Raw genomic sequence first — 13,688 nt, 5'->3', positions numbered from 1 at the left:
AATTGATTTGATGGAAGTAATTTGAATTATTTTTAGCCCATATGATTGCACCTCCTGATCTGTTAATGTTTTATACTGTATTATGTTTCTGTGTATGTGTGTTCTGTTGAATATTTATTAATTTGAAGCAGTTAGAACTATTATATTTAATCAAAAAGCACATTAACATTCATAACAAACAAACATAGTAGTGAATTTGATAGAGCAGCTACTGATGGTAACCAGTCATATTCTGATTTTATCTAACACTGTAATGTTAATACTTTGCTTCATAAGCTTCCATTGACCAAATTTAGAAAGTAAGCATAAGGCTTTGATTGATCTTATCAGGTGCTACACAATTCACATCCGTCACTGCAGGTAGGATGCTAGCACCACAGTCACTGTTATTAAGAATTTGTGGCATTGTCAGGCTGACTGCTGAGCTCATCCTGCAGTTTGTGTTTTTTAAAGGGCTTTTACTCCCAATATCATGGGGGTATATGCTCTTGTCTTCTGCAGAATGGCCACTCAGAAGAACACCTGAATCTACTTTTTTTGGCTAAATCTGATCTATGTCGAGCTGTACAATTGTTTTAAGCCATTCAAATTAAAAATACAGTGATTTTTAAAAAGAGAGGCTTCAATTTAAGTATGTCTTAAATATTTGAAATATATTTCTGAGTTGTTTCGTTTTAGGGGTACTATTTTCTCTGCAGCTATTCAGCATTTATAATTAATAGTCATTATAAACATTGTTCCGTAGTATTCATTTATTTAAGGTAACCAGTCAGAACAGAAATCTGTAAAGAGGCTTTTCTTTTTCTTCTATATCTCTCTCTCAAGTAGGAAGGAATTAAAATTATCATGATGATATACTAAATTTTGATTTTCTGTTTCAGTTACTTAGTTAAAAAAAAAGCATTAGGCCTAATTCAAAATTGATACCCCGAATTGATATCTCTTGTCTATTAGGTTTCATTTAACCATGGCAATTTTCTATATTTGGATGAAATGACAAAAATATTTTGTTGTAGGTTTCATAAGGAAGTTTTAACAGAAGAAGAGATAAAAGCCTGACAGCCTAAGACTCACTTTGTCTCTTGTTCAAAACACCTATATTAGCAATTCTGAAGTTTTACAGTATTTATTAAATAACTTTAAGAGCTTTTTATAAGCAATGCAAATATTTCCCCTGACTCATACCAATACTATCAGTTGTTAGTCCTGCTTTGTAATTGCAAACTCAAAAAGAATAGAAGGAATCATTGATTGAGTCCAAGAACTATAAGTGAGTGAAAAGTAAAAACAGAGACTTTGACATTTACTGGAATATTGGAATATGCTACTGACTGCAAGGAAATAAGAGAAATTCTTTTTAGCTTCTGCAAATATGACCAGAATGTCTTCTTCCATCTACTGGAATTCATCCCGTTTATATCACTCATCTAAAATATTGTTATTAAAACATGCTGCTGATTTTTTTTGGGAAAGGTTACCTGAGGGCAGGAAGTCTTATAGTATTTAGGCATCTTTGAGCAAAGACAAAGAATAAAATACTGCAGGCATATATGTTAGAGATAGAACTTGTATTACAATATCATGATACATGTTTTGTCCTTTTGTAAAATCTTACTAATTGAATGAATACTTCTGCAAAAGACTACTCTTAGCATTCTCAAAGTGCTGCTGCACTTTCATTTTGTTTATTAGGTATTAAGGAAGAGATTGAGAATAGTTTCAGAGACTTTATACCTGTCTTCACTACCATCTGGCAAACATATGGATAAAGCCCATAAAATGCAAGCAAATGGAAAGGTCAAATATTTAGGTGCAAAGTCACATATATACAGTGGCTTAAGTAGGGATTGGGTGAATGTACTTTCTACTAGACAGTCCGTAGTGGATGTGCCTACCAAAATATTCCTAATTATTTTTCACAATACTTGACATAACTTCCATATTAATAGATTATTTTCCCTTATCTGCCTATTTCCTATAGAATATTACGCTACAATTCAGTAAAAATTGTATCAAGAATTAAGTATATTGTAAAATAACTCTGTAAGTTGTAGTTATTATCATACATTATCTCAAGTTTTGACAACATAGGTGTAGGTAATTTGTGTATGTGTGTGCATGAATGTGTGAATAAAATGCCCATTTTGGCTTTGTGACTATTGCATAAATCCTTTGCTTTAATATTGGAAACAAGGTCCAGTATTCTACTGTCCATGCAGATTAGTAATTTTTGTGCTTATTTGAATGGTGTTAAAAAAAGTAATTTTCTTTCTTTGCAAATTGCTATGGTGCAGGATTCTAGTTCTACAGCCAAATGTCAATTACCTGGATAACTTCAGTGCAATGAAGCCGACTGTAACTCAGGCAAATTGAAAGGGTTATTGGAATGGGAAAGCTGCACTGATGTGGTACATTGAGTAGACAAGTTCTATATTCAAAGTTCTACATCTTTTGATTTTATAATATTTGGATTAAGTTTAAAAAAATTGTAATATATTTCCAAATTTATGGGTTAAGAAGGTGTTACTTCTTAGTACTTTTGCTAGCTGGATTTTTTCAAGTAAGAATAAGTTTTGTGGGATGTTTTGCTTTAGCCAGGATTGATTTTTTCTTAAGACGTGCAACATTTTTGAATAGTTTCAAAGGTGACTCCATATTTGGTTCAAATTCCTTTTAGATAATCTTGTACCAGGCAAGTACATTTCTTCAACATGAAAAGGGATGATAGCTAAAAACAGAAAGAGGTAAAACAGAAATGTCAATGTTTTGGATATTTTAAGACATTTACATTACTTACTGCTTTCTTGTTTATTTTTATCTTCCCCTGACAGTAGAAGAAAATGAATCAGAGGACCAGGAAGGAGTGGAACAATCAGCATTGCCGACAGGTAATTTCCATGCCGACCATCATGTTTCTCTGTTTTTCAAAAACATGACACATGTTTGGTTTTTGCTCCTCATGCAGAAAACAATGGGACATTTAAAGAGTGATATGGACTTCTAAAAGTGCCTTTTTTGTAAACCTGAGTTCCTCTTCAGTTGTTCAGTTATTATTACATAGGTAATGTTCTGTTGTGCTTCTGAAGTAGATCTGTGTACAAATTAGCTATTTGTTGATCTATTTTCTAGAAGACCAGTTTTTCCATTCATTTTATACAGGATCATCTGTCTATTTTTCAAAATAGTGGAAGTTTGCACATGGAGTGTCAGTTTATCACAAGGAAGCAGCAAAAGAAGAATAACACGTGTTTACATTGCTCTGGCACATGCACATTTCTGGATTGTGGCCAGGCATTTCTGCAGGCTGGTTACTTTCACAAATAAGCATGCAGTTTAAATCTTAATCCACTGATTTTGTTAGCAGTCACTGATCCCTTCATTTAAGTCACTGGGAGTTGTGCAGATAAAGACTTAGTTCAGTCAGCAAGATTTTAGATTGGAAATTTGACCTGTTCATTATAATGGGGGTTAATAGCATGTTGCTTCTTATAACAGCTCTCTTTAGTTTTTGCTTTTCCTTTGAAAAATAATTGTACTATAGTTCAGGGACAATTAAGTCCTTTAGTTTGTTTGATTAGTTGTTCTAGAAATAATAATTAAATATTCTTTGTGCAAAAAAGTGATTGTACTGTATGTTTTATTGGTATTGGTTTATAGATTAACGCATAAGGATCCCAGCAATCTTAAAAAGAAATGCTACTGTTTTAATTGTGCTTTTCTTATATTTAAGAAACTAACAATACATATTGCAATTGAACAAACCAGATTTCCTCTATCAGGTGCTTTCATAATTACCAGTCTAATAATTCCAACCAACAGAAGGCAATTCTTATGCCTGTTGGGATTAAAGTCCAGTTAAAGTCCAACATATTTGGAGAGCTTCTAGGTGAAGAAGGCTGGTAGATCAGGCTGTATGATTCTTTGACAAAGTGATTTGGAATTAAACAATTAGTTATGTAATTAATTAATGATTTTCTGCCCTCAATAAAACTAGATTCACATCCACATTTCTGGAATATTGTATATGTTATATTTTCCTATTGCACCACTCCAATACAACAGATTAGTTGTTTAACTACATAATTTTTAAAATCTCTTTTTAGATATTTATATAACTGATTGGAGAGATGACTTTTTATTTGAAAGAAAACAGGAATTTAATTTGTACAATTATTGTGGAACCTATTTTCCAATGTGTTTGTATTGTCAGTTTTTAAATATCTGTAGTAAGTGATATCATTCCTTGTTGCTATTTAGTTTTAGGAATTTGCACTAAAATATAACTGACTGCTTGACATGTAATCTAAGATTGGTTCAGCTGTCAAAAAACTATGCTGTTCAGTATACACACACATTCAATAATTCATGCTATCTTACTGATATTAGAAGGTATTGGCCTTATTTACTTCAGGTAATAATATTTAAGTACTATTAGAAATACCTAGATTGGATGAGTGAAAGCTCGTTCCATATAAGATCTTTAGAAAAACTAAAAAGATTATCACAGTTTATTATTTCTTTCATATATCTCTGTCATGTCTACCTCTATCATTTCTATCATCTATATGTCTGTCTGTCTGTCTGTCTGTCTGTCTGTCTGTCTGTCTGTCTGTCTGTCTGTCTGTCTGTCTCTCTCTCTCTCTCTCTTTATCTATCTGTGTATCTATCCCCCCTTTCCTCACAATACACACATATTTGTAAAATAAATAATAGTTAAACAAATATATCATTCTTTATCATGGTAAAAGAAAACCATGTAAAAAGGAGAGAACTTAGGCTTATAATCCAGATATTTGTGCAAGAAAAAGAAGGCTATTACGCCAGACCTGAATAGTTTTATGGAACAAACACATTTATTTCTGAAGATGGTAGTGAATTGCAAGGATAATCAAAGTTCAGCATGCAACAATTTGTGAACTACTTTTTGCTACTTTCTTTCTTGCCACAACACACATAGATACTAATTTCTCTACACTATTTTAGTCAGCTAATTATGCAACAGAGTTCAGCTAATGCATACAAACATATTCGGGTCTCCCTCCTTTCTGCCTTCAAAGGAATGTAACAAATTGTTTTATGGTCCACTGGTTCTATCACAGTTTTTATACCATTCCAAGGTTAATGATCTTCCTCCTTGGAATAATATTACTTCTTCTAATAAAACTGTATGCCTTTCCTAAGCTGTTCCTAGGTGTGTAGTTCTTACTACATTCATCAAAGAGTTAATCAAGGGTTTCAATTATAGCTTAGTTGGCAACTTCTTAGAGATGGGACAACCCTGATCCTCTTTTTGGAGTTCTGAGTTATTTTCTTCCTCTGCATATCTGCACTGCATAGACAGATCTCTGTAGAGCAGTAATGGTGAACCTTTTTGTAAAGGTGTGCCAAAATTGTGTGTGCGTGTGCTACCGTGCATGTGCCCACACCCACAATGGAATCCACCCCACCCTCCCTGCATGCGTACTCACCCCTGTGCATTCACATATGCTCCCTGCGCAGGGGGGAGTTTTTGCCCTCCCCAGGCTCCGGAGGCTTTCCTGAAGCCCGGGGACTGTGAAAACGGCCGCCACCGGCCCATCGAAGACCCGTCAGAAACGGATCTTTTCCAAACATCCGGTTGGCCTGTTGGGCCTGTTTTTCTCCCCCTAGGTTCTGGAGGGTTTCCTGAAGCCTGGGGAGGGTGAAAACAGCTTCCCCTGGCCCTAAAGAAGGCTGAATATCAACGGCTTTCTTGTCGGCAAATAGGCTCCGGGTGCTACCTGTGGCACACATGCCATAGGTTCGCCATCATGACTCTATAGTCTTACTTTCTGTGATCTTAAATCATTACAGAATCATTGTGAAACTTTTTTCAGCACTCCAAACGGCCTAATTCCACCTTTGATTCTTGAGTACTTTCCTTTTCTCCCTCTCTTAGTCCAGACCAAGCTTTGTTTCTCTCCTTAGCCATTTCCTTTGCTACGAACCTTCTGCCAGCTTCTCAGCCATTTAACTTTGCTTTCAAGTAAGAGAGAGTTTGTATATGAGAGCTGTATAAGGGCAGTTTGTATATCTGGGAGATCATATGATCAGTTGGCAGAGAGTTATCTTCTGTGTTCTTCCACAGAACTATGACAATTAAGATTATTGATATATTCATATATCCTGGTTGATTGATGCCTTTGAGTCAGTGTCGATCCTGGCAATTGACTGGACTTGTGTCTGAGCTATATTTTAGCTGTATATGTATTCTTTTACTTATAACAGTTCATTTAGTGACCATACAATAGCACAGAAAAAAAATGACTTATGGATGTTTTTAACATTTATGATCGTTGCAGAATCCTTGTGGGCATGTAATCAAAATTCATACACTTGGCAACTGGCATGTGTTTATGACTGTGTCCCAGGATCGCGTAATCACCTTTTGTGACCTCTGATAAGCAAACTCAATTGGGAAGCCAACTGCAGCAATTCACTTAACAAGCGTGGCAAGAAAGGTTGCAAAATGCAGCAAAATTCACTTAACTGTCTTACGTAGAAACTGAAATTTGTGAGTCAATTGTGGTCGTAAGTTAAGGACTGCCTTTATATTTGGAAGTGGTTTGTCTTCTCCCCAGGATTGAGAGAGAATGACTGGCTCAAAGTCACGCAGTAGACTTTGTGACTAAGGCAAGAGTAAAATTCATAGTCTTCCAGCTGATTCAAATTTGATTGTTTTGAAGACAAATAAATATAAGAAGTTCTCTACATACGGTATGAAGTTTCTCAAGTAATACTTGCTATCAGAGCTCTGGCTGTTTCCATTAAATGTGCTTTTTATGGAGTACCAAGTTATAAATGTAGTGCAGCTACGGCATATTAATCTTACTGCAGAGATTTAATGAGGCAGTTGTTTTGCAATGGACACTGTTGGGAGCAGACAACGATAGAGTTTTACTTCACTGCTGAACTGCAGAAATATTCCTTTCCTGGTCATAATTATAACCACATGATCTCTTAGTTTTCCTTTCTTTTGCCAGCACTTTTCCATGCAGAAGTGGCTTGGAAGGAGGTCCATTAAAACGCAGTCAAATGGACTGGAAACTGGGCTCTTTTCCTGGTTAGCATGACATTTCAGGCTCTTGCTCAGTTACGGATCTGTGCTTCGTGGAGAAAAATATTTAAGATGAGTTTTCAAGCATGCATATTGTCTGCTGGGATGGCGGTTAGATAGCCGTTACTTAAATTTAAATTTGATTTTTGTATAGATTAAAAGTAAGTGTTTTAAGACTAGAGAAGGATTTCTGCCTTTAAGATTGGCCTTAAACCAATCTCTTACTGGAAGTTAATTCGCGTTCTTAGGTTTATTGCTTCTAATTCTTTTTAGCATTTGTATTTTTCATTTTCCTCCAAAGTTGAGGTTTCTTTGGATCAAGTTACAGCAATAATATCTCTTGTGAGGAGAAAGACGAAGAGGAATGTCAATGGGGACAAAAATCTATGGGAACAAAAATCTATGGGAACATATACTATTTAAATTTCTATTTATATAAAGAACCAATATAATGTAGAAAACTAGCAGTTCATTTATATACCATATCAATATGTGGAATTTATTTTAGAGCTCTTTTTTGTTGCATTTAATAATTTCACAGCATGTCATATTGGCAGATAAGCATGCTGAAATAGTTGTTAATATTAAGTATGATTTACAAATGTCAGTCTGGTTTGTTGAACTAGTCCATTCTGGTTTGAGGCTTTAAGCTTTTAAGAATTTATACTAGGTTGCAATTCAGTAGCAAATTTGCAAGTAGAAGTAGAAATATTATCTCTGTGTTTGTGAGTAAATTTTTCGAATTTGTTAGTTTGGTTCACTCATGCATGCTTTCACAAATAACTTTTAGAAAGTATGGTTTCAGTACTGTTATTCCCTTCAGATGATCATTATTCAGCAAAAATTTATCTCTTCTGGTAATCATTAGGTGAATATTTTATATCTAGGTTGACACTTGCCTATTGAAGGTTAAATTTCTCTGATAAATCTGTTATTTAGAGCCACTGACTGTAAGGAAAATTAAGAATCTACTTAAAACACTTTAAGAAAGTATGTATTTAGAAAAGTTTAAATGATTAGAAGTGGCAATATGATAGGTAAGAGTATTTGAAAGATAACTTAGCTTAGATAAATGGATCATCAGAACAGATATGCAAATTAATCCATCATTGAAAAGTCATTTCAAAGGAAATCATTTTTCTCGTCTAAGTATATCACATTTGAAATCATAAAAACTGGAGCTACACTTTTATAATGCCTGCCTTAATAAATAGTATTTGAGAACTAAGAAAAAGAATGTGTTCAATTTTGTACGCAAACATGTTAGTCCTGGAGATTAGATGTAGACTTCCTATTTTGAAGTTCATCATTCAAAAAACAATTGTCAGGCATATGGGCAATTGGCAATATTTAGTCATTTTCATTCACAACTAGTCTAAAATAGACTGTAAGATACTAACATAGAGTTGTGATAACATTTGCCCCAAACGTATTTGAAGAGAATTGATTTGGCACTTCATGCTTCTGGTTAAAGTCTAAAGGGTAGGTTGATACCAACTAGATGTATGCAAAAGGTTTTGATTTCAATATGTCATGTTTAAGTTTGAAACAGTTGCTTTTAATAAGCCATATGAACCATTTCACTGATATGCAAAACCTTTTATATGACTCTGTAACTCTGCTTTCAGTATCAATGGCCTTATAGTAGAAGTACCTTTTCAGAGAAAAAAGTAGGAATGGAAAATATATTCATCAAGAGAAGGCAGAAGCTGCCATATTTTATTACACAGGGACTGTGACTGAACCCACTCTCATGGGTTTGCCCCCTTAAGAATTGACCTAAAAACTAACATAGCATTTTGCTAGAACATACATTCTGAAGTAACAGCAGCAGGAACTGCCAGTAAGTTGCCTGACTTCTGTCCCAGCAGATTTAAATCTGTAAATGCATAAGTAGATATAACTCTGCTTTTCTCACCCAATGACTTCTATTATCCTGTTTCCCCCAAAATAAGACCTTCCCGGATAATAAACCCAATCTGGCTTTTGAGCGCATGTGCTAAAATAAGCCCTTCCTTGAAAATAAGCCCTCTACGAAAATATTGCAATACAGCAGCAGCCATTAGGTGACCATACTTGCTGCCTCCTGCACCTCTAAAATAATAAGACCTCCCTGAAAATAAGGCCAAGTGCTTATTTCAGGGGTCAAAAGAAAATAAGACCCTGTCTTATTTTCTGGGAAACACGGTACATAATTTTTTTTGGGGGGGGGGAATCTTTCGATAGATACATCTGTCCTTGTAGGACTGATTGTCCTAAGCAAGGCTTCATATCCTAAAACTCTGTAATATAATTGGATTCTTGTTAATGGCCAACATTAAGCACTGAGTATACTTGCATCCCTTTCTCCCTTCACTTAAAGTAAAGTTACTTTAAAACAAATAGGTTTTTGTAAACTTTATGTGAAGCATTTCAATACTGTAGTCATGTTAAAATTCAGATTGAGTGCCCATCTTTGCCTGAGTCAGTTTTACGAGATTAATTTGGGAATCTGAGCTGAATATCTAATAGTATGGATTGTGTACATGCTGCTTTCCACAAATGTTTAACGATCTCTGGGTCAGTTTGCAATAGTTAAAGACAGTTATCTCTTTTCCTTTGTCAATTATAACCTAGTAGTATTTTTAACTGCTAGACTAATGTAGATGGAAAGACTGGAAATGCACTTACAAGTAAATTTGGTAGTTTTGTTAGCATATGTGACCTTAAAGCAACATAAGATATAATGATTTTTCAGATAAAGAGCTAGTTGCAGAAATCATGCTAAAGTAAGATTTGTATTTATTTGCATCTTGCCTTTATTATTTTTACAAATAACTCAAGGTGGCATCTCTATCTTTCTCTTTTTCTCTGTTGTATTTTTTGAATGAGCTAATAGTGTTATATCCTATTTTTAACTCAGGAGTCTAAAGTGAGTTAGGTAAAGTTCTATTTTTCCCTTCGCCAACCCTCTGTGAGATAGGTTGGACTCAAAATCAACAGTGACCTTTAGAGCTGAGTAGAGATTTGAATCTAGATCTCCCCACTTCAAGTCCAACATGCTAATACAGTTAGGGTCTTCAGGGGAAATATTCCACTGTAGGTATCCAAGCATATTTTATGTAAGCTGCTTGATTGCATCTGTGTTTATAAGTATTTTGCAATAGTCTTTAATGACATTTTATTCATTTATTTTCATTCACTCATTCAATTTCTATAGCTGCCCAACTAGCCAAATGACTCTGAGTAGCTTACAATTCTAAAATATGTTTTCTTTTTCTCTTTTATTTCTCTTTATATGATTATACTTAGAATAAATACCAACATCTTGCTTAGAATTTTAGAGATTTCTAATTATATTGTAAATAATACAATCCCCACAGTTCTACAAAATAAATAAATGAAATATTAAACTTCAAATTTTTTTTACAATTATTTACTAATATTTTATTCTTTTATCCACTACTTTTCATTTTTATTTCTTTTCTCTCTTTCTAGTTATTCTTTTTGTTTATAATGTTTTAAGGCGGAAAAACAGAAATAGGATAGAAATGCTATCTTTCCTATGTTATGTTTTCAGAAACATAATTCTGAAAACCGCATAACAAAAAGTTTTTCACTAGTCAATTACCAAACTGAAGTAGTATTGGATGATGCGTAGATTTTCTTTATACAAGGAATTTGTCGCAATCCGTTTCAGTAAACTATATTTTGTACTAAACTCATGATTTGGAGCTAGATTATCTGCTGGATCTTTATTTCACCTTATTAAGACAAATAATGATGCAAAATGGCCTCTAGAGCAAATTATTCTCTGCAGATTAGTGCATCCTTATTTAATTAGTAGACAGGTTAAATCATTCTAGAACAATGCATCGATTTTTAATTTTCTTTGGCAATAAAAGCTGTTTGTTTGGCTTTTTATTAATATCAGTTTCATTCTCATGGCAGCAAGTTAGTTCCAGCATTAAAAAAAGTTAAAACCTGGCTTTATTCCCTGAAACTTTTTTTTTTTTAAAAAAAAAAACACTTTTTCATTAGATTGTGCTGCATTGTAGAAGGGATTTATTCTTTTAAATTATTCAAGTGATGAAAAGCCCCCAATAGTTGCATTAAAGTTGACAAAATTAACTGTGACAAATGGAAGCATTCCTTTTGCAGAAGGGAATGCTATTTGGGAAGAAAAGTAATTGAGAATGGAAAGGATAGATGCTTCCTCTGTTTATTGAGCTGTAAATTCTAGCATAATGTTCATGTTCTGCAGCCTCGAGCCAAAAGTATTTTTGTACCTGTTGAATAGCTTGAACAACAACAGTAATACAACAAATCCACCCAAAGTCCAATTTTTAAACAGGATTGTTTCTTCCCAAACTCTGGAGTCACAATCTTAATTTTCTTTCAGATCTGAACTGTAAACTAGAAGACAGGACAGATGATGGAGATTTGATAGATTGTAAGAAAAGACCGGAAGAAGGGGAGGAATTAGAGGAAGAAGCTGTGCACAGCTGTGACAGCTGCCTCCAGGTGTTCGAGTCGTTGAGTGACATCACAGAGCACAAGATTAATCAATGTCAACTGACAGGTAAACAATACTTCCCATTTTGTATTTGCTTACACACTTTTGTTTCTGATTTTAGGTTTCTTCTTCAATGATGCTTCTCTTAATTCTCTCCGACCTCCCTTATTATTTTACTTTAAAAAAGCACTTAAGAAATGCTCAAGTAAAGATTCTCACTAGGGTTGGATGAGTTTAATCTTGACTGTTTTTCTAGCCTATTCCAGCTCCGGTCCTGTATTTTAATAGACTGTTTACTGAGAAAATGGCATAGAATGTTTCCATGTTTGCAAATCTGAAATTAGTGTGAATGCATTTAGGGGTGGCATGGTGGCTCAATGGTTAAGATACTGGGCTTGTTGGCTGGAAAACTGGCTTCCCAGGTTTAAGACTCAAGCACCATGTAACAAAGTGAGGTCCCGTCCTCATCTCAGCTCCTGCCAATGAAAGCAGGCAAATGCGATTATATAAATAGTACCACTTCAGTGAGAAGGTAACAGCACTCCACGATGTCATGCCAGCCACATAACCATGGTAATGCCTTCCATTGGCTCAATGGCTTTGAAAGGGTGGTGAACACACACACACAAACACACACCTATAGTTGACAATGATTAGTGAAGTAAAATGCTCCTGGATTCCTTTTTACAGCTACATTTCATGTTTAAAAATGGCACATGGGAAATTGTTGAGTACACTTTGGGAGAGAATCAACAGAATATGATAGAAAGCATTCTAATACACTGGGCATTATGGAGTCATGAGAGGATCGTGCTCCTCATTAGAAAGAAATGGTTTCATTTTTTTTAACTTATGTGAATTCCAAACAAGTATATTTTGATTGTTTCTTAGTAATACTAATGTGAGAATTGATTATAAATCATTTGATTAAGCATTTTGATCATGAGACTTATGCCTTAATATGCTTTTTCCTTAACACTTTTATCTTTCAATATCTGGGAAAATAATCAAGATACTTGCGTAAAATAAAAAAAACATATAAAAAAGCAAAAAGAAAAGCATTGGGCATTTCCAGGAAAAAAAGGATATGAGAAATTCAGGTGTTTGAGCATCAACCTGATGTTTAAAATTAAAAAATATGTGGCTCAATGATGGCAGCAGCCCTTCAGTTAAATAAAACAATTCCCTATAGAAATGATTTTTTTTCATTTACTTATAAAGAAGTTCATATCTGACTAAGCTACTGAATATTGACCAGAGGTGACATGTTTACACTATCTTCAGTTATAAATTATTGTCCTGGAATGAATTATATGTGATTATTAGTTTACCAGATCATATGTAGCATCTGCAAAACAGTCTGATAAAACCTATAATTATGAGCATGAAAAGTATCATTATACAGAGCTCTTGGCAACAGAGCATCCACATTTAGTTCTTAATAATTTCACTTAAAAAGAGATGTTTGGTCTGGGAATATATCCTGCAAAAAGCTCTAGTTTCAGATAAAGGTAAAGGTTCCCCTCGCACATATGTGCTAGTTGTTCCCAATTCTAAGGGGCGGTGCTCATTTCTGTTTCAAAGCCGAAGAGCCAACGCTGTCCGGAGACGTCTCCATGGTCCGTGCACCTTCAGCATGACTAAACACCGAAGGTGCACAGAACGCTGTTCCCCAAAGGTGCACAGAACGCTGTTCCCTTCCCACCAAAGGTGGTTCATATTTTTCTACTTGCATTTTTTACTTGTTTTTGAACTGCTAGGTTGGCAGAAGCTGGGACAAGTAACAGGAGCTCACTCCGTTAGGCAGTTCTATGGATGCAAACCGCTGAACTGCCAACCTTCTGATTGAAAAGCTCAGCATTTTAGCCACTGAGCCACCACATCCCTAACTAGTTTCAGATAGAATACACTAAATAAGTCTAGATGAAACAGTTATGTATCTCCATAGTAGTTAGAATATGAAACCTACAGCTACTTCATGGGCGATGGAACACATATTTAAGTATCTTTGCCAAGAAGGAGCTAATGACAGCATGTTTCTTTCCTGTTGTGTTTATGTTGCTTTTCGTGCTTTTAAATAATACTTGAAACAAGGTGGTGTACATCACACTTTCCTTT

The 13,688-nt window shown here is 34.6% G+C and overlaps 1 protein-coding gene across 10 annotated transcripts in view; it reads left to right on the top strand.

Annotated features, from left to right (window-relative positions):
* Positions 1 to 13,688, top strand: part of ZNF521 (zinc finger protein 521) — a 309,282-nt gene that overhangs the window by 36,219 nt on the left and 259,375 nt on the right. For all 10 annotated transcript variants that reach the window (XR_014175210.1, XR_014175211.1, XM_081950985.1 and 7 more), the window contains 2 exons: positions 2,832 to 2,888; positions 11,457 to 11,636. Coding sequence is in view for 8 of the 10 variants with exons in the window: in XM_081950985.1 (XP_081807111.1) it covers positions 2,832 to 2,888; positions 11,457 to 11,636 (237 nt within the window). In the remaining 2 variants the exon portion in view is untranslated. The remainder of the gene's footprint in view (positions 1 to 2,831; positions 2,889 to 11,456; positions 11,637 to 13,688) is intronic.

Source organism: Natrix helvetica, assembly GCF_964273705.1.
Source record: "Natrix helvetica genome assembly, chromosome: 4".
NCBI classification, from domain to species: domain Eukaryota; kingdom Metazoa; phylum Chordata; class Lepidosauria; order Squamata; family Natricidae; genus Natrix; species Natrix helvetica.
This window is presented reverse-complemented; position numbering and strand designations above follow the sequence as displayed.